The sequence below is a fragment of the Neodiprion fabricii genome, chromosome 1 (assembly GCF_021155785.1).
Source record: "Neodiprion fabricii isolate iyNeoFabr1 chromosome 1, iyNeoFabr1.1, whole genome shotgun sequence".
Classification (NCBI taxonomy): domain Eukaryota; kingdom Metazoa; phylum Arthropoda; class Insecta; order Hymenoptera; family Diprionidae; genus Neodiprion; species Neodiprion fabricii.
In genome coordinates, this window is record NC_060239.1 from 39,811,010 (window position 1) to 39,837,851 (window position 26,842).

The following is a 26,842-nucleotide window of genomic DNA, read 5'->3' on the forward strand; positions in this document are numbered from 1 at the left end:
TGTGCTCGCGAATGCATTTTGATTTCCCACTCCATGCCTGTTTTTTTCACTTCCATATTTTCCCTCCGCTTCCTCCCTCTTCCAAAGTCAAGCACCGTCAAGCCAAGAACTCTTAAGCTCGACGCTGCACCGAAAATAGCCGGTAGGCACGGACGCAAATGTTCGTATATGGTCGAGTCGACGCTTACGCGGAGCTTAAGCTCCGGAATCCAGGGGATCTAGGAACCGGCCGGGCGGAAAGTACAACGACCTTGAGCCCTGCACCAGAGAACCGGCGGATATGTCCTTGCGGAAAGAGCTGAATATTTTAGGGTTACGAGGGGGTGAAACGCGAGAGGGGATTAACGTGCGACGAGATTTTGCCCGAGTTCTCTCCTCTCGGCGAAAGGCTCAAGGAAGACAAGGGGGGAGAACAGAGGAGCATTTAATAACCGGAGGATAGCGCGGACAGGTAATACTTGAGATGAGCGGAAAGGCTTGCCGACTCTCGAGGCTGTGAGGGGAAGACGAAGGCGAAGGATGGCGAGTCGGCGGCGGCGTCTCTGATGTCTCCTCATCCTGCGGTGGAACGGGTATGGCGAGGGTGTCCTGCAAAGGACAGTCCATTGTTTTCCGGATAAGCCGTTTTTATTAAGCCGGAATGATTATTCGCAACGTCAAGCATCGGCTGCTGGACGCATCCCCGGACCGGACAGAATCGATCAACATTTTTGTTTTCTTATTAAACTCTCGGGACCCGCCATATCGCTCTGTCTCTTCGTCTATACGCGTGCTGTACGTCCACCGTCTCCGGCACCGTCTCCGGAGGGACTGCATCGACGTTACAGGGTAATTTTTTTGCAGGGTGCGTCGCCATCGATTTCGTTATTTCTGTTGCAGTTACTTTGTCAACGGCGGGATACAGCTCGAACGGTCTGAAATGATATCTATGTTTAGGAGTCTTATTTTAAAAGAAAATGAAACCGTGAGGTATTCCTACGACACCGTGAGGTACTCTCGACTTTTCCGCTTACGTATAACACTTGACACTGATTGGAAAAGTATCGAAATATCATCGGAGCAACGCCATTCAATAGTACAGTGAAAGAATTGCGAACACAATCGCGAAGTCGGAAGAAAAGAATCGGAAGAATCCATAATCCGTCGGTTCGAAATCAGTGAAGATACTGAAATAGCCGGCGGGACGGAAGGGGACGCAGGGTACGAGGAAGCGCAAATTTGCATCGGAACTGGGAAAGTGGTTAGGTTAGTTTGGAAATCAGAGTGAAGCCGGTCGGTACGAGCTGGGCTTGTGTTTGGATATCAGAGCGCGGGAACCAGAGACGCTTATACCGGATACAGGGGTACAAAAGAGCTGGGAACCGTGCAATTGTGTTGGTCAGACTCGGTCTGTGGTCAGCCAATCAAATAAAGTAGTCAGGCTGCTTTGCTGCATGCAAATCTGGCCCCTCCGGCTTTTCGACCCTGTTCCTCCCGCCTTCCTCCCCGTCTTCCCTATCCTCGCTCATCTCTTCGCTCGCTCCCAACCCTCCTGCTATCACCTCACTCTCGGATCTCCTGAGGGATCGGGACCCCGCAGGACCTCGGGCTTACCTTCGATACCAAAATACGCCTCATACGTAGTACGCTGCTCTGAAAATTAGAGTGGAAGCAGATATAGTCTGGCTCTGCATGTCTTTACTGGAGAAGAAAGGAGGGGCAGAGTCGGCGAATACCGTTGCAACGTAAGTAAGAAATACTTTGCAAGGTGTATCCGATGACTGCCGATGTCCAATTACGTACTTACCGTGAATTGTTGATAATCAGCTTATGCGACGGCAACGACGGAAAAGAAATTCGTCGGTATAGGTGTGCACTCGAAACCCCGAAAGAATCAGGGAGAGGTAAGGTTGTGTGAAATCAAAGCTGATGGCTGTGTCAATCGATCAGCGATGCCCGGATACGGCGTTCCCCGAACGTCGAAGCGAGGTAAAGTCATTGTCGAAGGAGGATCCTGGAGATCCTTCCTCGACCGTCCCCTAATTGTGGAGTAATGAAAACAAATCGGTAGATTGGTAGTAGTGTCGCGTATCTTCGTCGTAGCACCTCGCGGCGATTCGTTCGTTTGACTATTTGTCTATTCGTACCGGCTCCGATCCCCGTCGTTTCCTGTGGCGCTACCTTATCCGCACTCTGTTAGCCCCCCCACCGCCCTGAAATCTCCGTGCGGCGATCAATTTCAATCGACGGGAATCCATCTTCCAAGTCTCCCGGGCTTACAGCGCTTCCGGCAAACACGGGGCATCGGATTCTTAGGCTTAAGAATCAAGGCTCGATCGGGAGGGATTACAATTCTTTAAATGAGCTGAGGCGAACCCGTAAACGGACAAATGATTCGATACCGTCTGATCAAGCATGGATAACAACATGGGCACAGGAGGAGAATGGCGGGTTTAATGAGTTGCCGAGACGGGGTATTAAAAGCTTTGCGTTTATTGTATACTATACAATAATTTATGTACAACCAAACAGCTTTCGAAACCAATATAACAAATACCGGGCAAATATTATGGTACAGAGGATATTCAGTGCGGGTTTAAAAATTGACCATAATTGTCCGTCGCCGTCCCACCGCTGTGACCGTTTCTTTTTTGTTACACATCGCATAGCTTGTGAACGTCTATTAGGAAAAACTTGGCGAATGCAGAAAAAATTGTACGACTCTTTCAAAAACGTACCTAAGTTCGGTTTACGGAGGAACGGCCAGGGAAATTATTCAAGCCCGAAATTTAATTCCTCTTGTAGATTCTCATTCGTCACGTCGCCATTACCGCCACCATAGTCAAGGCGATAAACAATAAATATACATACATACATACATACATACATACATACATACATACATACATACATACATACGACATAAGTACCTATAGTTGACATATCCGAATGAGGCGATTTGCACGCGAATGTAGGAATATATATTATGCGGCTATTAAGCTACGCGTACAAATACCGTATCGACGTTCAGTATTTTTCATCTCAATTTGCATCGAGATTAACAACGTATGGCGACGCGAGGGATTTTCTGACGTGAGAATTCATACGCATTACATACATATTACATGTCTATATATACTTGCTATATGTATCTCCTAATCGTAAGTGGTAAACGTATCACAAATAATATCTAGGTAGTACCGATGAGGGTTTGATCCATTGCGTTGCACGGTCAGATGCGTGGAGAAAACAGATTCGGTCACTCAATGATTCTCACTCTCTTTTTACGCCCACGTATCGTTGATTTATCTCAATATATCATATATTCATTTTCGTATAAGTCTAAAGATGTAACTTATACATAATATAGTAAATAGATAAAGATAGAATGAGGGGGGTGGAATTGAATGTAAAAAATTATCAGAATGTCGATGAAAAAATGTTCACGATCAAGCTGTATCGAATTCACCTTCGTCTACGAACAAGTGGACGCTGACGAACTTTTGGAAATTTGCGTACTATTTTCTTTTATTTTTAAGTAATCCAAATATTTGAATCGACAGATTTTAAGAAACGAAAATAAGACAGGTTAAATTGATTGAAATTAAAAAAGTTTTAATCAAATTTTGACCGACCAATTCGTTGGTGAATATTCCAGATGGAAATGTCCGAAATCAAGTGATTTATCATCATGATAAAGGTGCCATAAAACTGTGAATCATTCACTCGTAATCAGTAATATCGGTATTACGTAAGTCAAAGTGACGAGCTTCATTCCATTTACGGAACTTTTATTTCTCACTATATCTACGTAAATCGCGGATTGAATTGCATTGTGTAAATCTGTATACTTATTATATCAATATACATATAATGATAAGACTTATTATTACCATTATTTTCATGGATAACTATTCATCATCGTAATTATTGACATCAATTAATATTAATAATTTATAGATATTATTTCATTTATTTACCTACCGTCATTATCAACATTACTCCATTATCGTAATAAGATTACCATTCTTACTATCATTATTGTTATTGTTATTGTTTTTGTTGTTGTTGTCATTATTATTTATATTATACTTGACATTTATTTAAGCTATTTGTCAAAGTTTTCTGTACAGTGTTTTACCTAAGATGATCGTATCAACACTCTTCGATTGGCTGAGATAGATTATCGAAATTATTCGAGATCAAAACCAAAGATCATCTATAGGTAACAGTTAGTTAACCTGAATTTGACTGCAAGATATCGACCCGCAACTTTAATCAAGTTCCATACGATGATAAGACGAAGAAATAAAAAGTGTGTATACTGTAAACAAAAAAAAAAAAAAAATGCCGTCTTTGATGTGTAGTCTCTTTAAAAACCCTTTGCATCTTCTTCGATTGATTTCGTCTACCTACGTCCTCCTTCTACCTTTATACTGAATGGAAATTAACAACGAGCCTCTTGATTACCTTGCAGAACGTAGACCATCAAAACGTTTACCAATGTTCCGTAATTGATATAACCCTCGAAACAGGGACGCAGAGGTCGGTTAGGTGGATTCCATTTTCCATTCCTCTGCATTTTATCTTTCCTAATGAAGGGAAATTACAACGAGTTGTTGATTCAAGCATCGGGGGATGTTCCGTTGATCTGCTGATCGGTCGTCACGATCGAACTTTGCGACGACGACGATGCGGTTTCGTCTTTCTGAGGCGAGTCTATGGTGGCCTCAATGACCTCGAATTCTTCCGACGTTGAGCAGTCACCGCCAGAGGTCGCGGTGGCGTCTGGCTTTCTCAAAGTCGAGGTTTCTGCACTGGCCACACCACCGCCATTCTCTAAGGACGGTCCTCGCGGTTGATGAACCGATTGGACTGTAGCATCTGCAATGATACCTGTAGGCACCCCTAGGGTGGTCCTTAAAAAGGTCACTTCAACTTCGATTGCCCCCCCCCAATCAGCTCCACATAATTTAAAAACAATTCTCTAATTTTTAAAGATTCTTATCCCAATTCTAACACGTTCCCCGTAGTGAATGGATTACCCCATCCAACCCCTTCAGGGAACCATCAAAGCGATGGGACGGATTCAGATGAAATTTGGTATTGTGGAGTTTTTTTGGGGTCGCTGATTACGAATCTGAAATCAAAATTTGAAAATTCACAGTGGTGGATCCAATATGGCGGACCAAAATCCCAAGAGTCACTTGATATAGCCATATTGGATCCGCTATTTTGAATTTTGCGATTTCGAGTTCAAATCTGTAATCAGCGACCTCGAAATCCCCCCGGTACCAAGTTTTATCGAAAGCAAATGACTTTTTGGATTTTGCTCCACCATATTGGATCCGCTTTCTTTAATTGTCAAATTTTTGGTTCAGATTCTCAATCAGCCCGACGCGAAGCTTACAGCGGTCAGTAAAATTTTATCATTGAGTGACAATTTATACCACTCCATTGAAAGATAATCGATATTTTCGAAATTATTTTGCACAATCCCAGAATCGTAACTTATTATCGATATAAGAACAAACGTGGTGATGTAAAAATTATAAAGTGATTGCATTTCCATTAGGCATGCTTCGATAGCTTCGATTCAATATTCATTGTCAGTTGAAAATGGAAGAGAAACAAAGTCCTAGGTCTACGGGTGTGTGTGTTTGTGCGTGCGTGTCGTGTTGCAACAGGTTAATCCCTTAAGCCTACGTACCTTCCTCCGAGGTTCTCCGCCTTGGAGGTGTCTCGTCTTCGGGCCCTGAGGGAGGCTGGGGGTCCAGTTGCGAAAGCTCGGAAACGTAGTTGCGTTGCGTTTGCTGCTGCTCTGTTTCCGCGGGCGTTGTTCCCTCGGGGGTGGGACTTGGCGAAGGGCTCGCCGTCGGCGAAGGGCCGGGTGTCGTCGGCGCGGTGCTCGGCGTGGGGGGTTGAACGGGCTGTCCGTGATTTCGTAAGAGCAACTGTTGGAGCTGCGCCTGTTGCAGAATCACCGGCAACTCGTAGTGGTGAAAGAAGTACATCATCGAATGCTGGAACAAGAGCAGAATAAATGCTGCGATCTGTCAACTGAAGGAATAGAGCGAGGGGGTTGATGAGACGGGGGCATTCGCGCACAGGACGTCCCTTAGATTTCGGATATCATCTTATCACACTTGTGTGAAAACTGCAATGAAGATTGGTTACGTGAAATACCCAATAGTTGGACAGTCGGGAAGCCATGATTGAAATAACCTCATTTTCACGGGGTCAGGGCGTAATGAATTTATAAAAAGTACAGCATTACGTGGCGCGTGCATATTTTCATCAATTGAAACAAAAAGGTTTCCTGAAGTGCATTTTCAATTGAGTTATGAGAATTTTCTGAGGTCGGTCGAAATTTGTAGTAGTTGGACAACGCACAACCTTCAATACATTCAGAAGCCTCGTACTGTTTCCATTGAAAGATTTTTTTAATTTTTACTCTTTCATCTTACTCTTTTGATCCAAAGAGTTGCTAAATTCGTACATATCACTTAGCTCTTCGTAATCTAACATGATAAGCCTTAAATTATTTAATTAAAGAGCTTTACAGAGATTTTTAATCTAGAAGCTACTCCATCTCAAGTTAGGAAAGAATTAGTGGACCCGTTAGGATGGCGTTTGCACCGAGAAATCGTACGTAGTGAATGGAGCTGTGGTATGAAACTTTTCGAATCTCTCCTGTTTTGTGATGCGACATGACAACCGTCACAAGTTTCGAAGCTCCGTTGATGTTTTCATGCTTGGAGAGGTTCTATCAACGAATCAAACGTCCCTGATATCAATGATTAAAACGGTCGATATAAATATAACTATAAAAAAGAAAACCGAAAGAAACGTATGCGAGATAAAATATCTCTTCAAGCGAATAGTTTTATTTTCGAAGGAAAATGGTAACCACAGCTACAGAGGTATCAGCCTCTGCAAAACCCTATAGATTCCAGGCGCTCTTCAAATCGTCTTCGTAACCAGATTGGAGCGACTATCTCGTAGAGCGGTTTCGGAGTTACAGAGAGAACCAATCGCGGGTTCCTGAAAGGAGCGTTGACGTCACCACGGAAAGACGCAAAGACGGCGTGGAAAGAAAAATGGAGGGTTAGAGAGTGGGTGAGTGAGAGAGAGAAAGAGAGAGAGAAACGGATAGGTGCGGCGAAAGAAGGGAGAGCAACGCGGGGACGGGGAGCGAATTTTGTGAATTTCCATATAAATTTGTTGCCGCAAACGACACACAGGCTTTCGAATTGGCGACCCGTCGACGCGGTTCACGCTCACGCGCAGCTCTATCATTCGTCGAACACACGCGTTGTCCCCAACAAGTTGCAATCAACAACCCTCTCTCTGGTTCAGACTTTCCTCGTTCGGTGTTAGCCAATCATAATGCCATCAAACTTTTTCGCTCCGCTTGCCTGCCACATACAAGTATTCCTTTGATTTTTCATTCTAGCAGTATATAACGAAGAAGCAAAAAAAATCATTTTCCAAGAGATGATGTATTATACCTGCGATTTTGGAATGAAAAATTTTGCACCATTTCTCATCACATATTTATCCAAATTTTTCGTTATATTTCGAGTGAAAAGAAGGTCATGTACACTCAAATGAGAAAAGTAAGACTGTAATGAGGTCGTAATTACTCTATGAAACCAAAATTATTTTGCTAAAAGAAGATATAATTTTCATAGCTTGTTGCTTGAACGACCAATTTTTTATACTCTAAACCTTAGCCCACGTGTTACGGGTTTCTTCTCGATAATCTGCGAAATTGCATTCTTTGAAAACCTCATTACCACGTGACTGAAGCAAATGTATCTTCTCTAATAGACTGAACTATAGATAATACCAGGTCTCTCAACCGGGGGAACGGTTAATAACGTTGAAGAAATTAACTGGCATGGTTGTCACGCAGTTTCCAAGTGTAACCATTGCTTGAACCTGCATGAACAGACTGTCGTCAACATTGATGGTTTCGTCGTGCAACTTCCCTTTGGTAAAGAATCCAAGGACCCAGTGGTGGTCTGACTAGCTCAAGGAAGGATCTAGGATATTACAGGCATATTTACAAGGGACTCTGGCGGCTAACTCACAAGTTCGTACCATTGTTCGGTGGTATAGAGGCTCGGATCGCAATCGTGCATCTAGGTTCATTGTTTGGCTTCCGGTTCTCGCTAACTAGATTACCATCAGGTATTGGAGGATACTTTTTTTATCAATGGCGATCCGAAGTAGAACGCGATTTCGTGATACCCGGATATTATTTATCCAAGTATCGTTACGGCGGCTTTCGAAGTTTATATTCACTTATTGGAAGTGTACATCATTAGCTATCATTCGCTAGTTGCATATAAAAGCGGCATTTGTCTCGACGTTTTAGAACATACGAGGAATCAAAGGAAGGGAGCAACAGGTGAAAAGGGAAACTCGGAGCTTTCACTGAGCTGCAAGCTTTGCACGAGTGCAAAGGTTTCTCTGCACGCTGCCGCATATTCACCCAATTTTTCTTATTATCATTATTAACAAGTATGTATGACTATTTTTATTCCTCAATGGCGCTTGCGACATTCCAAAATATGTATTTCAACTACATGAAGACATTTTCTTTTCTTAGAAATGCATGATTGTACCGAAATATATTGGTAATATTGAAAATAATCACGGTATTTTTCCCCAATCTTATCTTATCATGCCGTATTTGAAAGGCAAGTAGTTATTTTTTTGCAAGTTGTAAATTGTTTTACAATCCGCGACATGAGAATAATTCCATAAATAATACAGTTATGAAATTTCATATCACTCTGTTTCGTATTCTTACAAAACCTCGAACTTTGATATTGTAAATTGATACGATTAAATTTTTCATAATAAAAAGTCGGCTATTTTTCAATCAATGCGGAATATATATCATGAATACTTTCGCTCCGTTAGTTAAATATATACAATTAACAGCGGATTTCATGTAACTAAAAATGTAATTGTAATTCGAGAGGATATTTACAACTGAAATCAATCGTATCCAATTTCAACATCGCGTTCACAATACCGTATAGCTGAAATTGAACATTTTCATCAAATGTCTTGAACCTTGTGCGATTCTCTCTGTCGTCAGATTCACTACTCAAATGACCCTCGGTTACAAAACAAAATCCATCATCGGTTCCAAAATACCTAAAGAATTCGTCGAAGCCTCTTCATCCCGATACTTCAAAATCGAAGGTATATACCTCGTATATCCTACGGAAGATTCGAAAAACTTTTGTAACAAAGTTATCTCCGCGAAAAGTGTAGTCAAGAATAATCGCCGTCCCGGTTAACGCGGGGTATTAGATAACTGCAGGTATTAGAGAGATACGTTTGTTCAAGGTTGCGGCTTAAGCGCTACAGGAATGAAATTTTAACGAGAAGTAATCGAGGGGTGCGAACGGGGACAGGAAATATCGGCGGTGTAATAGCGCTGCGAAATTAATCGGTTCAACTTTGTTGACCTATAAACCCGGCGACGAGCCAGCCGGTGGCTGAGCGTCAGGGTAACCGTTCGAAAGCTCTTCCGCTCCGGCCAACGAAATTTTGTTACCGAGGTATTTATAAATTCATTAAACGAATTAATTACCGATTTAACTGTTGATTATGTCGATGCGATTCCCTGCGGCACTATCCCTCTTGATGGAAATTAGCCCTGGCCATTTGCCAGGAACAAATCACGATGAAAATGCTCTTGCTTTATTTCATAATCATCATTATCATTATCATCGTCATTATTGCTATTATTATTCGGAGGAAAAACGTGTTTTCGTTTCTCTCATATAACCGTCCACCGACATTTCCCATCTTCATCTGTCTCCATTATCTGCAGCAATCGTTTGCCTCTGGCTTGAACAAATTTCATGTGCGTCAATCTAGTTCACTTGACGCTTTACGATATTTGAGAGGAAAGAGGAATAATGGAGGAAAAGTAGGAGAAAAAATAAACTTCGAAGGAAAGGGAGATATAGAGTGAGAGAGAGAGAGAGAGAGAGAGAGAGAGAGAGAGAGAGAGAGAGAGAGAGAGAGAGAGAGAGAGAGAGAGTGAAAGAAAGAAGTTTGCTCTCTTTCATCTCCAGCCTCCTTTGATCCTCGCGATAGTCCTTCGGGCGGTATCAGGACTGACTTACCTAACCAAACTTCACCAAGACTAATTACGTCAGCGTTCGCGAATATAACAACGCGGTTATACTTCTTATCACGATACCAGCACTATAGGTACCTGCCTTCACGGGCGAGAAAAGTTTACTAATTTGTGATTCCATTTAAAGGCGAGAATACCTGTCGGAGCATATCGGGCCCTGCACCACGCTGACGTGAGGGTTTTTTCTTCGAACCCGAAAGACGTTGGGATTGCGGGACAACCGTTTACATGATTTAAAAGTACAAAACGTATCGATCAATGTGCGTGACGTTGATGATTTGATCGCAACGAATTGCTCGTAGAAGCACACGCTTACCGACGAGAAATTACACAACAGCTTTGATGAGACAACGGTGTCTTTGGCACATAACCACTAATTTAATACCAATCAATTCACGTGGCGTTAACTGCGCGACTGACTTCGAACTCCCTTAGTACAGGTAATACTGCAATCGACATTTACCAAATTCATAACAGAGCTCATTGTCCGAATTCAACTCAATCGAAACTTCAGCGGCATCTTCTCAAACATTTGTTCATTAATTTTCTCCTAGGCTGTTTGGTTAAAGCTGTTCGTCAAACGCATGTTTCCGAACGGGGTATGAAAGGAAGGGTTCCTCGAAGCAATACGTTCCCCCCTATTCCGCAAACGACGATTCGAGCGAAGAAATATGGTTGAAGCGAACGAATGTATACCTACAAGGAGGGCTTCCGAGAAGGCGAGCAAAAGCAAGCAAGTGGGCAAACAAATAAGGCGTAGTTAGCTTACAAGATTGAATCTCATTCGTTGCAGGCAAAAGACACGCGACTCGCAGTATCTGCCCTGCTATTAGCTACTCAATATTTTCAAGGCAGGTTGATTCGAATATCTCGAGCCGTTAACAATTTGCGCAGTCTGCGACTGACAGATGCGATCAGCGACACGATATAACGGGTTGGTAGAAACAAGCAGGGAGGCGGTGCGGGGAATATCGCTTCGGTGAAACTGAGCACACCGGCGTTACGCAACCACGGGGTGACTCTCCCTCCCTCTCCCTCTATCTCTCTACCCTTCCCCCCTCGATGCCCAAGCAAAGCGCGCTCTGCTTTCAACGTCGCGGCGGTAACGTAAGGAAGAGCCGGAATTATTGTGAATCGATGCCGATGGCAGGCAGCATGCAGTAACACGTTCGAAAATACTCTCTCCCTTGTTTTTCGCCAGCCTCGTTCGGAGTCTGCGGAAGATATTGTGTAAAGCGATCCAAGGGAGGAGCGTTGCATTCTAGACGCACGAGTGACCGCGAGTGCTTCCGAACAACGCTTATGTCGTATTACAATACCTACTTCTTACTTCATGTGTTCCTTATCATGGGGCGAGTAAATTTCGTGCACAGAGAAACGGACACCCTGTCGAAAGTGTCAGACCCAGAAGTCTCTGACGAAACGGGGCATTCGGGTAAATCAGGCGCCCCAGAGACTTTTGGATAAGAGTATATTTTCTCAATTCTCGGATGAAATATTAGCTGTGCACCCGGTTGTTGACGGATTGTTTGTCGAGATGATATCGTTCCATGGAATTCATTTGCAGAGTTATGGTAGCAGCCATTTGAATGAATGTCTACTATGATTAAATGTTTAGAAAATTTGCCGTATCTACTGTACGAAAAATTTTGCGTTCTTTTCTCACCTGTATAAAAAGCCAAGACGTAACGAGAGCGAGGCTGCTGTACTGTCCGTTGAAGCGGTAGTGATATGCGTAGAACGAGAAGTGGTATAGATAGAAGAATCTGTAACAGGTAAAAGAAAAATAGAGAGTATTAGGTTAGTTTTTTGCGCGCGTAAATTCTTTTGAATTTAAATTATCTACAGATTGATGAATAAAACGATGTAATTTTTAAGCAAGTAACAGCTTCCGACGATGTCTGGAGAAGGAATAACAATCCGTTGAGGTTCAGAATTATGGGATTCCGAGTGATGAGGGATATTATCCAAATGACCATTTTTTAATGACGGGTAATACGCCGCTTTTGGTACAGAGCGGGTTGTATTACACCAGAGTGGTAATCGAGTGAAGTTCGGATTTGCTGTAGAGGGTGTACTGATAGTGTAGAGTTACATAGGAGTGTTTACACGACGTCTCGAATTAGATAGGAAAGAGAAAAGAGACGGATCTTCAGGTGAGATCGAGCCGGAGATGAATGGAAGAACGAAGGTTGGAATTGGCTCATTTTACGTGTCGACGGTGGGTAATGGTAATAGGACCTGCAGTATCCGTAGAGATTTATGGATAAAAAAAAAAGATCGAATATCCGCCCATTGTGCTCAAAAAGCGAAAATTGGGCTCCGCGGTATGACACAGGTCTCCGAAGGACGAAGTATACGAACGGTCAATAGGGAGGACGATGATGATGATGATAATAATAGCGCGACAATAGCGGCGGTGATCATATTATCCCTTATTTGGCACCACCGGACACGCCGAATGAAGGCATCAGTAAGCTACGCATTACCAAAGAGAGCGCGCGAGAGAGAGAGAGAGAGAGGTACATGCTATACGAGATTAATGGAACGATCGCACACCCATCATATATGTACGTAACAGGTTATACACTCGTACATCGTCATTTTATCATAATTAAGGAAAGTGCGTTTTTCTCGAGAGCTCTACGAACAAACGAAAAATCTAAGCTAGATTCAAGCTTTCAGAAGTCATGACAATATTGTTGCAAAGGGTGAAATCAACGATTTTACCCCCCTTTCCAATGATCTAGTAGTCATTATAGATAAAAGACATTTAAGAGCTCTTATATGTTATAAAATAAATAAGGTTGCTGCGTCAACCCATATTACTGCAAAAACGGTCCCGTTTCAGACTTTAAACTGATAACACACGTATCGCTGATAAACGTATTTTTCTCATGTTTTAATTTCTGCCTGTCTTGGTCTATTCTTTATCGCTTAGCGAACCAGTATTTAATTTCCGTAACATCCAAAAGTGTTGCAATATATTCTCTGTCTTTGAATCCTGAAGAATTTGAAAGTCAGACCAACGGTATTTACGAAATTTCAATATACTTTGAAACATAGGCTTTATAGAGAGTCGCTTTCTATTAGGCACGTGATTCGATAAGTTCAAGGGTCGGACCTTCGGTTTCTTTACGAGAGTGGAGAGACGGCGTTGTCTGTATCCCTTAATTTTTCGATGACGATTCGAATCGGCACGGTATATTAATTGAGAGAGTTGAAGTACAGGGTGAAAGAAGCTGGACGTCCGTCTTTCCGGGATTCCCCGGCCACGGAAACTCGTTGTTGCACCCTTTTACGAGAGGCGATCAAGTATCGGAGACGTTCCCAGCCGATTCCAATAAAAATACCGTCCGATCGTAAAATCGTCGATAAATTACATTAATTTCGTACAACGAGCCAAGGGCCTGCTTCACGCCTCGCGCCTGTCCATTGGTTATTGGTTATTGGCTAGTCGCTACGTCGCAGATAGCGGTGTTGATTCATATAAACATTCAAATAAGAAAATATTATATACCTATGCTGCAATGTTTACGCGTATATTTGTACACAGCATACAAATTATGGCTGGATAACTCAGACCTGCGATGGTTTTCCCTTGACAAAACTGAGTAGTAATTCCGTAGGTATTAAGTACGAATCTATGAAAAAAATATTCCACAAATCCCATCACGTAAATTTTCTGAGAAATTGTTTTTCTCTGTTTTCTTAGTACGACTAGAGCTGACTTCCGATTTCTATGTTAAATATATGTATTGACGGTAGTGTCGATATTTAAATATTCATCTACCCTTACTAGTTGTTGTTTGTGGTGATTTTGAGCATATATAGAGCTAAGTAAATACAAGAGAAAAAGATTGAACAAGAGTTTTCAAGAAACTAGAGAAAGATATCGTAAGTCTTTTTGATTTATCGAGTCTCGTAAGTGTTGTTTAAAACTAATGCTGTTCATTTTATAACTAAACTTTCAGTTTTATATTCATTATGTTTTATTTTTTCATAAAAATTGTTAAAAAATCTGTAAATATGCATGAAAATAAATAAATAAAAATAAATCTCGATGTGCTGTAAAATAACTAGCGCTACAATTTCAATCAACGTGGTTAAATACCTAAAAAAAAAACATTATTATCTTAAGGGGAAATTAAAAGTTATACTTCGCAGGTCTGCTCAATCGAATAACGCCTCTGTAATACATTATGTATGACGATTAGTTGTCGTTATGTGGAGTTCAACAAAACGTTGAAAAATGTTACGAGTAATGAACTGAAAATCCCGGGTGCATGTTGGCCACGATTTGATGATAGTGTGTTATTAATTATTCTCGAAGTATTTCGAATTACGACAAGTTTTATGAGTCGGTGTAAACTTCCACTAACAGTATACGCTTTGACTTGGATTAAAATTTCGTGCTTCTGACGATTTTGATTAATGATTGTACCATAAATGTTACAGTTCGCTAATTATGTTCAACAGTTATGCAACGCGTGTCAAGTTTGTATTATACAAACAGGCACCTGCATCGTGTAGGTACGTAAAAGAGAATCTCTAAAGTTTTATGATAAAATTCAAACCAGCGCTACCACAGCTGGGGTGACACATTGACAGAAGATGATTTATCATCCTTCGGTTCTCCAACAATCCTATGATTAATCACGCTAATCATGATCATGTTTCTTCGTGTAAAAATTAAACGCGTTACAACGCTAGCAAAGGCTTCCGTAGGTATACGAAAACTGTACAAAAAGTTTACATCTTGTAATATAGAAAATCACGACTGCGTAAAATGGTTCGAAATCGTAAAAAGAAAAACTAGGTAGGACTGAACTGGAAATATTCAACTGAGCGGTAAAAAGCCAACTAATCACGGATCTGTTTCACGGCGGAGTTTTGTACCATATCGAGGACGAGGCAGGAAAGGGATCGCTGTGTCTACATGTATACCTTGGCCCTCTGCAGCTACGACGGCTAATTTCCTAGAGTAGCCCCTCGCCCAGATGTTCTCTTCCTTTTCTCGGCCGAACCAATTCGTAGCCCGTCCTTAAGCTCATCGATCGGTTCGACTAATCTTTGCACATAGCTGAGGAAACTTTCGTGTTCGGACTCTTATACCATATATATTATGAAGAAACTATTATTCATAATGCGATGACTATATACAATCCAAATCAATGGTCAATGATAAAATGTTAAGGGAAAATGAAGTTTCATTCAATAGGCTCTGATCCTATTGAACTGCTGCAGCAGTCTCGAATCGTAAGGCACGAGGATGGCGGAGAAGGGCTCAAGGGGAGGAATTCGAACTATTCCTCGAAGGGGACGATGCGTGGAATTTCATTCTCTAAATATCACAGCTTGAAGGAACTTTTCGAGAATCCTAACCGATATACTGTGATACACGTAGACGCTGGTTTAAGGTACGTGCCTGTTTCTCGAGTAAGAAGGTGTAGTCTTTCATCCGTTCCTTGAATCATGGTATAAGATCGACGTTACCCTTGTTTTGCTTTTCTCTTTCGGAAACAATAAGCAAATCTTTTGGGACGTATCAACTTATTGTATCCGGCAAGGATGGTGAAAATTCACCCTGGCTGACAATTTATTCGTTCAACGGACGTTACGATACTAACCGACCGTCAACTTGCGGATCATGTTGTAACGGAATCGTGTTACAATTTCACGTACAAAAATTGGAAATTCGTACAGGTGTTACGGTAGCGCAATAAGCGAGATGCGTATGAAAATGTGCAACAACAATGATGAGTAATAGGTGCATCAAAATTTTCCAGACTGTATTGCTAGGTATTCCTTTGATAATAATCTTCCACTGCCTTGATTAATATTAAAACGATTCTGTGTCAACGATTCTATGTGACAGGTTTTCATCCTTCATTCTCCGAACTCTTAAGTTACTTTTATAAGAACCAGTTTATCAATTCATCCGTCCAAAAGTTCTGCAGATTCATGATCTGTACCTGAATGCACTAAAGGAAGATCCTGTTTACTTGTTAATTGGATGGGAAATATTATAATAGTATATTATGCGATTAGTGCGTGGAATGCGATTTTACACAAGGTATTGCAAAAAACTAAGGCGGTCGCATTGTCGAAGATTGAGAAATATACGTTAATTTCATCTTTTTCAAAACGTTGATCAACGCTACCACTTGATATATATTTTCCGTAGGCAAATCGGTCGTAATTTCACGAAGACTCGCGAAGCTTTTGAGGCTGGATAATTCCGTGAATCAGAGCAGGTGGGTATCATGAGTGGCAGTTATAAAAGCTGAATTATAATTGCTGTTAAGTCTTGCTAATAACGAATTACGTCAAAAGGCGGTTTAATGAAGAAGAGATTATCGAAGGCTGAAGTAGGCGGGCAGTCACCGCAAACCGAATCGTCAGTTAAGCTGAGGAATGAAATCCAAAGGAAAGGCGGTACTCCGCTCACCTTCTTTTTTTTATAAGGGGCGTCCGAGTCAGGTGCGTAAAGCACTTCTAGAAAGACATATCAGAAAATGAATAGGCACTCAATTTTCTCATCCGAGGAACTTTGATATACCTGTAATGTAATAATAGCATCTCCCCTACCTTTTACTCAAAGTGGCGATGATAAAGAGGATTCAACAGGCATCAAAGCACGTACAATTAATCACACAATAAAACTCACCAGAAATGGTCGAAAATATTCAAGACTATGTCTCGCTTTTTGTATACAATTAATTATTCATTAATATAGAAAATGCAGATAATTACGTTTTAGTAAAATAAAGACGTTTGATTTCGTCAAATTTCACGAAACGTCGAAACAATGCTTCACATTTTGAAGCTTTAGAATAACCGAAGAATTTGAATTAACAAAATCTGAGTTTGTTGATGCTTTATTGACGGTTTACTAAATTCCAGGTAACCCTAAAGTTGCAAAATAACAGGTTTTTCAAGAGATGCATTATCGCGATAACGTTACAAACTTCAGCCTGATCAAATTTCGCGGTAAAAAATGAGAAGATCCACATTCTGTGTTTATATTCCTCTCGAAAGCGTCATCAGCGTAGCGGCGGAAAATGCAGGTAGTGACAGGTGAAGTAGAAACATGGGTCGGTCTCCTGGTGAATGGAACAGTGCCTTTAGCGAGGTTGATGGGTGGAGCGAAAAGGGTGGCGGAGGCGCGGCAGGCAGCCCCAAACAAAAACAGGAGACCCTGATCAATACGAGGGCTCCATTGGTTTTATTGAAGCAAATTTGCGTGCTATTGAATTTACGGCAATCCGATCGGGCATTGTTGATCCTTATTTTATTACCCCCGATTTGCTGCAAATTCATACGAAACCTCGAGAGAGATGGAGCGAGAGAGAGAGAGAGAGAGAGAGGAAAAGAGAGTGGGACAGAGGCGGGGGGAGGGGAGGATCGGAGAAGAAGCGCCGACCAAACATCTCGGAAACGGGTGTGGCCCCGACTAATTTAAGAGCTGGAGTAATACTTACAAAAAAGGTATCCCAGGGTCGATACATCTCATCTGATTTCTTGCGTAATATGTTATAGTAGACTAAAAACTAAGGAAAAGGTATTCTTTTTTTTTCAACTGCCGGTAAGCACTTCAAGGGGGTTAAACCATCCTGCAAGGTAAGGCATGTCAAGGGACGATTTGGCAGTTTAAACCATAAGAATATAACATTTTTCAACCAATCTAACTGGAAAAGTTTTCACATAGCGAAAGATGAAAAATATAATATTTTCAAATAACAAACAAAAAAAGAAAATGTCAAATCACCCCTTGACATACCCTACCTCGGATAGTGGTTTCATCCTATCGAAGTGTTTAATGGCGGATGAAAAAAATAAAATAAAAATACGTGTCGCTAAATTTTTAGTCTATTATAACATATTACAAAAGACATCAAATCGGAGTTATTGATCTGGGGTACCTTCGTTGTTAGAGGTGTGAGAGATGTCTAGTCCTCAAAAAGGTACTTATTTTTCACATCTTTAAAACGACATCAAATGACAGATCTAGAAAAAGTCTAAGAAGGTCCTGATTTGCTTGCCTTATTAAAACTTGACCATTCATTGTCATACGTCACTGATCAGCTCTGATACAGCAATGACGGCGGTTCCTTATTGCGAAAAAAGAAAGAGAGAGAGAGAGAGGGGGGGGGGGGGGGCGAAAAAGAGAGACGAATAAGAGCCGAGGTAAGACGAGGGTGGGTCTATACTCGCGATGTTACGGATAACTCGAGCGTAAGAATACTAGAGGACGGAGCACGAGTATTCCGTTATACTCGTAAATCTACCTCTGATATTTCCAGCACCCACGTATCTCCCCTCGCCGAAGAGCGGCCTGCACAAGGGCTGCAATACATAGCCCGTATAAATTCTTTCTTTTCAAAGACGTAAGTAAGAGGAAGTATCCCCAAGTTGCGGGATGGTCGAGATTTCCTCTCGCGAGGGATCAACCGGGGTGCCTATCTCAACCCTCTCACTCACGTGTCTCTCTTGCCGGTAGCGTATATCCCATACTTGTATAGATCCCGGGCATACCCGGAAGCACGTGTTTAGTTGAATGGTATTGAATTTGAAAGGGTATGAAATTTGATTTTATTATACGTTACCTATGCCGTCGTACCTACTGTTCGACGGAATATTCACGAGATCATGCGAGGACAAAATCAACGATCATAACTTACACCCATATTCATGAAAGGCTCGGTAATCTATACGGTTACTCGTATTTATCTAGAAATCCAAGCGGTTGAGTGGTATAGAAAATATAATATATTTCAAACTCTGACCACTTGTAGTTTGAAAATTGTTCGACCTTTCCAACTTTCACAAGCCAACAACTCGAACGATTCCCCGTATGCGTTTGCCGAAGGCGGAAAGTTTTCTACTCATAATATTATGCCTATATTCGTTCGTGTATAAGCACGTTGGAAGTCACCGTATTAGGGCCATGGATTTTGTTTGAAAGTAGGGAACCAATACCCTTATTGTTAGTTTACCATTCTCGAGTTCTGAAAACTCAATATTCGAAATAATTGTTGATTCCAATCGACACTACAACGCCTCATGAATTCGATCCTTAGTGTAAGTCTGTGTACCGTTTTTGACCGAGAGCAGGATGTATTCTGGCAGGGGTTCATACGAGAGGTAAAAATATCCGTAACCGCCGGGACACGATTCCTCGGCATAGTCCAGCCAGAAGCTGGTCCAGGGTTTGAGGGGTGAACTGAGTAGGCGGCTCCATAACCGTAAGGTCCACTCACCCCGTAGGGTAAGTATATTGTCAATCAATCCAGGGTATAAAAGCAATCTGAGCTTCGACCGACGGGGGGGGGGGGGGGGGACGCTGGGGGTTGGGGCCGGGAAGAAGCTGGGGGTGGAGGCACTGGACGAAGCGGGGTCCCGCGAGGCGTCGAATGCACCACGTAGCGTCTGGACGAGTTGAAGGGAGGAGGAAGGGAGGAAGGGAAAAAGCAGAGAGAAAGCCGCGCGGCGCGAAAGCAATTTCTACCGGTGGTAAGGAACGGGACCCTCATCTCTCCATCTCTCTCCGTAGAGTGCACGCAATACATAATATTGGGCCTTGTTACCGTGGTTAGACATGGTGACGAACGAGGCGAGCGACGAAGAAACCAAGCGAGTAAGTAAGTAAGTAAGTAAGTAGGTTGAGACGGAAGGAAGGAAGGAAGGAAGGAAGGAAGGATGGGGCGGAGTTAGTCCTTAGTGTCCGGTCGGATGGCCGTGTGAGGACAGACCGAAGTGCTGGGAAAATATCTAAGGAGGTGTTCAAGAAGAGGGTGATGCACCACAATATCCGCACTCTCGAGGATCGAATGGGCCATGAGATTCGCAGTCTGCCAGTAGAAAATATAATTTTTTTTTTTTCATCTCGCAGCAGGCATTATTATATTCTCCTTATAAGGGTCTCCGTTCGCAAATAGATACAACGCACGTACAAGCTCTAGACCTGCATTAGGATACAAGGTGTTGGATGTAACGTTTCGAACCTGTATAGTCTTAGACAATATTTACATTCCTTCCATAAAATCCATAGACAGACTTCTTCGATCGGAGGTTCTAAACGAATCCAAGAATCCCTTGGAATGAGTGGTAATTAATGAGTGGAGTCGATGGATACTCTAATCCATAATCTGCATATACTATACGTTATCCTGGTAAATATTTGTTGCAGAAGAACTGAGAAATCTTTGTCATTTTATCACTCCGCCTGAAATAACAATTCAGAGCCTTGTCGGGTATCGGCTGGATTTCCTTACAAACAAATTTTGAGGTATTTGTAGTATCTTCACGGACTACTCAAACCTTTGTGCAAGAGCTCTCCAACCAATACGTTTTGTCGACCCACGTTGGAAACGCTCGATTTTGTTGTCGAGCAGGTCAAAGAATGAATTTTGAATTTACTCGTTTTTCATGAATGAATAAGGTACCGAGTTATTGCAGGTTCAATTCTATTTTTGTGAATACTTTTAGGCTGCTTTATCAAGGTTCAACAGATTTGCGATACTACGACCTTTTCTTCCGTATAAATCTTATTCAGTTTTAGCCAGATCGTAGCTTCACCGTAGAGTTGCTAATAAAGATGGTTTATAGACAAAATTGTATCACGAGACTCAGAGGCTAGGATACTGGCACATACAAAGATATAGGGGCGTATTTGCACGGGTGACGGACTAAATGGAAGATTTGGACGTTGGACGGTGATAATTTGGAAAGAAGAGGTGCGGAATCCGGTGTGAGCAGAGCGTATGGAAGGGAGACGGAAGGTGTGGGTAACCTTTGTCCAAGAGGCGGCCAGTCGTAAAGCGGCAAATGAGGTTACCGGAGGGTCCATTCTGACCCATGGGAGGTTCCCCCACCCCAAGATGACGGGGGGTGGTGGTTGGGGGTGGGGAGCGGTAGTCTGAGACTGGCGGAAAATGAAATATCACCCCAAACACGGCGCCAGACCGGTCTTCGGTTCCCTAGGCGTTGCGAGCAAGGTACACGCCGACCACCGCAGGGGATGTGTATGCTCCCCATCCATCCCAGAAGAGAGACGAAAGAGGGAGAACGTCGTCGTTGTCGTCGTTGTCGTCGTGGGATCCGCTCACATGGTGCTCTTCGCTCTTTGGGCAGAAAGGTACGCTGCAGATTCTCCGTGAAAAGCGGACGGCAAATCTGGATAATGTATTTATAGGATATTGCAGCGTCGCATCAACACAAACCGCGTTTACCGCGGCAGCTGCTGGGTCGCAAATAAGGGCTAGCCGGCAGTAGCCTTTTACCAAACCTAAAACCGTCTCCTCGCGTTTCTTATACTTTTATTCCGGATATCTTATATTTGTATAAGCCTCCTGCACGTTAGATTTTTCCAAGTATTCTTCAGCTACCCAATGCAAATCCATTCGTTCAAATGGGAATCAGATATCTGCTTGGATGAATTTCGTCATCTCCAGCTCCCTCTTCCAAGACTATGACCCTTAACATTTCTACATCTGCAATTTTAAACGTTTGGTCAGCGGTAATGTCCAAGGAGTTTTTTCCACATTATTGCGTTCTCTAGATGCACATGCTTCCTCAAAAAAGTTTGGACTCAATTTAAAGAGTTTTATTGCAATTTTAATACATTGTATCGCAGTACACATTAAACTATAACTCTAGGAGAAATGTTTCAACAGGCATTTTTATTCCTCTTTCCATTCTCTGCATATTTAGAGAATTGGAAAAGGAACAAAAATGGTCGTGGAAAAATATTTCTTATAGTTATAGTTTGAGGTATACTGCGATCCAAAGTATTAAAATTGTAATAAAACCCCTTAAATTGATTCGGGATTTTTTTTTCCGAGTGCGCATTTAGAGAATGCAATAAAATGAAAAAAACTCCTTGGACATTTTGGTCTCAGAGTTATAGTTTGCACGTTAGCGCTGACAGAACGTTTAAAAGTGAAGATGCAGAAATCTTAAGAGTCATTCCAAGACTTGGGGTTTTTAGAGGTACGATCGACGTTTTACGTATCCGGATATCGCAGTGAGTGCGGTGCCGGTTGAAATAAGTGGCATCTCTGAAAGTAAATAAATTTTTTATCCTGATCCGTTTTGTGGTGATAAAATAACCTTCGAGGTCGGCCGAGCCTTTGTAATATCGTCAAATTTAATAGGTATTTTAAGGGGCAATCATCAGCCTTGTATCTGCAGCCAAAGAGTGGGTAGGTATACCTTTTCAACCTTAATAACGTTAGGCGTTTTATCCGGCGGTGTATAATACGGATAAAATCACTGGGACCAAGTCAAAAGGAAAACGCAAGAACTTCACTCACCGTCGTTCGGAATTTTTTGCCAAGATTACACGTTAGAAATACCTTTAGGTTTTACAGTTTTGTATACCTTAAACAAGTAGTAACAACTAAGAAATACGAAAAAGTCCCAGTTTTTTCAACATAGTAACGCACCTCCTGATTTACGATTATCCAATACATTATTCCCGGTCAGTTTGATACCGCTTCGTCCCGCATGTAATATTTATCCTGCGGGACTGAGGCGTGCGGCAAACAAGGGTAGGGACATCAATCATTTTATTTTTATTTAGAGGAAATGATTATTTAAACATAAAACTGGCTCTTTCACGTGCCCTTTTATTAACATTCATCCCCTGTACCAGATATTCTACTACCCCGGGCAAATTCGCCGATTCGCGACAATAAAATAATTCACTGAGACTCACGGTTGAACCGGAAGTTCTCCTCTTTCATCCCACTCTTCGGCATCATTAATCAAACGATTCCGCAGAAGCGTCTACGCGTGGAAGCCGGCTATGCTGCATAGCTGGGTATCCACACAGGCATACGTCTATGGATATACGCGGCTGAATAGGTTTCCCACCTTCGCGATTCTATAAGTTCTCGCCGGTTATTATACTCCTGGCAGGTTTATCTCTGCTTTATATCTGTGCCTTAGCGTCGCTAATGCCTTGATGCGTTCTCTCCGTTGCGTCGACGTATCCAACGTACATACATATATGTACGTATATACCGGAACGGTGGAGTAAAACTCGAAAATAGTTGTTATTCAGGGGACAGCCTGCCGGATTACGGGTTGCGAAGTAAAAGTGAATGTTCGCGGACGAGCATCCAGGAACGTGCCAAGAGTAGGAGACCAAAAAAGAAGTCACACGGGAGAGACGGAGGTAGGAAGAAGAAGGGAGTCCGGCCACTTTTATTTTCACAGACATGGAAATACGCTTTGTGGAGGAAATTTACGCAGACGTATGAAACGAAGCGAGGAGCTGGGCGTAGGTGCACGATATAATAACAATATCCAAATGCTCTTTGGACTTCCGGAATTTCGATTTCAACGATTTAGATTTTACCGACCACCGGATAATCGTATTTCTTGATGGACCCTGAGAAAAAAAATGTTCAGAGTTCAAGTCGAGTCAGGTTAGTACCGCCCAATCGGAAATCATCGGATGAACATGTCTAGCATACCGAGTACATACCTAGTTAAATACATTGGAATCAAAGAGTATGCGCTTGACGCTTCCAATTATGATATTATCGCTTACATTCACTGCATCTACTACATCATGTCGGTCGGTCAAAGTCTTGCGATACTTTGTCGCTACAATCTAGTTTAGTTGACGACGCGCTGCCGCAATAACTGCGGAGTGATTTGTCATCATTGTAGATTACTTGTCAATTTATTATTCATACGAAACCGTCGTTTTACTGTTTGCATGTAGTTGCAATACGCTCACAACATGTCGTATCACCCTTTCCCAATTCCATTTGTCGTTACTGGATGATGCGAGAAAATAAAAATTAATTTAATATTGAAAAAATTGCAAAAATCGCTTTGTACTAAATTGAAGCTTCCACTGTTTTCATAATATACAAATTACGATACGTTTGAAGCATGGAAATTCATATTTATTACAAAAACGCAACGAAACGTATTGTTTTGGTAGTACGTTAAAAATTTCTTGTCACGAATAACTTGCAATGTTGGGTGTTACAAGCCCGAACCCCAGACTCTCATTGCGAATCCACCCACGAAAGATGATTACGATTCGCGATCAAGCACGTATTAAACTGAGCAGTTGAGGTCGGATTTCGGTCGAACGCTCAAGTTAGAACTTTACCTCTTTGACGCGGTGCGCATTGCGCGCTTCTACCGCCCGCCCCGTTCTTTGGTCTGTCGCCTTCGAGCATCCAATAACCGATGGGACCATCGTTAATATTTAATCGAACATCGGCTGGAAACTTGTCTACAGACCGATGCGAGTCTAACGGAGTATTTGGCGACTAGGGTATATATAGCCCCAGACTATTCTAAGTCTAGACCCTCGGTTCTCGTTTGTCCATCTCCACCTATTTACAATTAATTACAATATTTGCACGTAAATAGCGATCGAGATGAAAAGACAAAGAGGATTCGCTTCCTTGGATATATTTCAGGCGAGAAGTGATTCCACGACGAGAAGCTCTATCGTTAATAAAACTGGAGTTGTCTGTCTTGATTTTTTTCATTGCCCCACCAACCACCTATCTTCTGATATTGCTAATACCAGTACCTGATTTGTACCATAACTATGCAAAGATCGGAGCTTCAAGGATACTATTATCAACGACAAGCAAGTTGAAAGGCACGTAAGTGCCGACAGAAATTCAAGCATGGAAGTTGACCAGAGCGGCTGACGTTCGCTGATGTTTAATGGCGTCGTCTCCTACCTCTCCCCCTTGGAAAACCAGAGCTAGAACGAAGAGGACGAGAGGCGACGCCCGCAGCGGTCCGGAGCGATGAGATGCGAAGGGTGTCAATCAGCGGGAGGGCAATGGAGTTACTGGCCAGTACACGGCCAGTGCATTACTTGCCGCTGCAGGAGGCTTTCGCCTCCATCTACACCTAAAACACGATCACCGCGCACTCCATACTTTTACCACTTTCGTTGTACAACATTTTTTCCGTTTACCACCACGCCTACGCTTTTTTCCTTCCAGATAGGAAATAAGCAGTGCCTGGTGTAAAGCTCGAGTTTCAAATGCTGCTGCCGTATGAGTAGCATGAATTCCATTATAAGCAATAGCCGAATAAACTGATATTTCGATGTTTGGCTGGGAATATGCCTGCTATACCTTATGAGGACATACATTCCTTTTTAAGGTTCTATGCATGATGGATTGAACAAATAAACTTACTTACTTACTTAAAAGTAACGTGTCTGAGAGAATGAGACCTGGACATTGGCAAGGTCCTCAAGCGGTTCCAGACCTCAACGGGTGAAGATTAGGGATGAACCCAAAACCGAAAGTAGAATGGGTTCAAGAGCGTTGCCTCGAAAACAGCATCAGCTCCGTTAATCGAAACTCCAATCAAGAGTTCAAGTGTTCGATAAGTTTTGCGTACTGATAGAGTTTCCTTTGAACAGCCACGCGTCGAATCTGGCATGAGATCTTATCGCGCAGTCCCCAAGCCCCGGTGAGCGCGTTATCTCCGAAGGTTCTCGATTTTCCCCTGTCAATCTCCCAATCCGAACGAATGTTGAGAAATAAGCGTGGAAAACAAGAAACGAAATCTTGTTAATATTCTACGATCTTGAAACGTACACGACGTGCGTGTCGGATCTATTAGAAACATCAGCTCGACGGGTGGGCAAAAAATATATCGAGTATTGGAAGCAACTTTTGTTACGGTTGTACATTACAAGGTTGAAAAGAGGCATGTACCGTAATCGTCAAAAATTTAGACAATGAGTTCGAAAGGGAGTGACGCTGCACAGCTCGTGAACGATAAGAGAGAGCGAGAGAGCGAGAGAGATAGAGAAAGAGATAGAACGAGTAGCCATAGTCGCGGGAATGAAGAGCCAACAGTGATTTTACCGCCAGTTTCATTATCGACCCACACCAGATTATCCGATGCGTCCGTGACGTAAATGAAACCGTGAACCAGCGTGTGTGAGCGAGGGGCGAATGGGCGGAGGGCAGAGCTTCAGGATGATCTCTCAGCAAGTTAATTTGTAACTTGAGCTTCGCGTCGGGGGGTCATGGGGTGGCAGTGGGAACGGGTGGACGGGCGTACGGAGGGGGGTGGAGGAGGCGAGGGAACGCCGTAGCTCGAGCTTGTTTGTTGCGCTAATGCCTAATTAGCGGAGTGATATCGCGTCGCTCGAGAAGCCTGAGCTGTCTCCATTTCTCTCTCTCTCCCTCCCTCCTCTTTTTCATCCGTTCTCAGTAGCAGAATTACCTGCCCGCTCATTTATTCTTTATGAAAATCTCAACGAAATAACGTTATACTTATAATTTATTGTTCAAGCCTGGCTGTTGAGTGCAATGGTAATCATATCCAGATTTTGACTGCGTGGTCTTTTTTCCCAATCGCATACACCAGATTTAACGAGTGTTGAATCATGATGTAAAACGAAATCCGTGTTACACTGCAATCGCGATGAGCGACTGACTAACTTTTATTGGCTTCAACACTTCTCAAGCAGTTGAGTCTTTACGTGAAACAATTTTGCATGCATATCGGAATCTTTTTCAAATTAAACTTAAATCTTAAATTGATACACCGCAACATCAATGCAATTAAATTACTTGTACATCCGCAATTAATTTCCGGTTTTGTTTTTGTTTTTTTTTTTTTTTTATCAAGAAGAAAATAATACGAGCTCATTTTTTATATTTCTTTGCCTTACAC

The 26,842-nt window shown here is 42.3% G+C and overlaps 1 protein-coding gene across 6 annotated transcripts in view; it reads right to left on the bottom strand.

The window, feature by feature from the left end:
* Positions 1-2,451: 2,451 nt before the first annotated feature.
* Positions 2,452-26,842, bottom strand: part of LOC124188003 (membralin) — a 78,901-nt gene continuing 54,510 nt past the window's right edge. For 4 of the 6 annotated variants that reach the window (XM_046580250.1, XM_046580251.1, XM_046580256.1 and 1 more), the window contains 3 exons: positions 11,817-11,916; positions 5,690-6,002; positions 2,452-4,887 (listed from right to left, as the gene is read on the bottom strand). In XM_046580250.1, the coding sequence (XP_046436206.1) occupies positions 4,604-4,887; positions 5,690-6,002; positions 11,817-11,916 (697 nt within the window). In that variant the 3' untranslated portion in view covers positions 2,452-4,603. The remainder of the gene's footprint in view (positions 4,888-5,689; positions 6,003-11,816; positions 11,917-26,842) is intronic. The other 2 variants (XM_046580255.1, XM_046580253.1) reach the window with 2 other exon arrangements.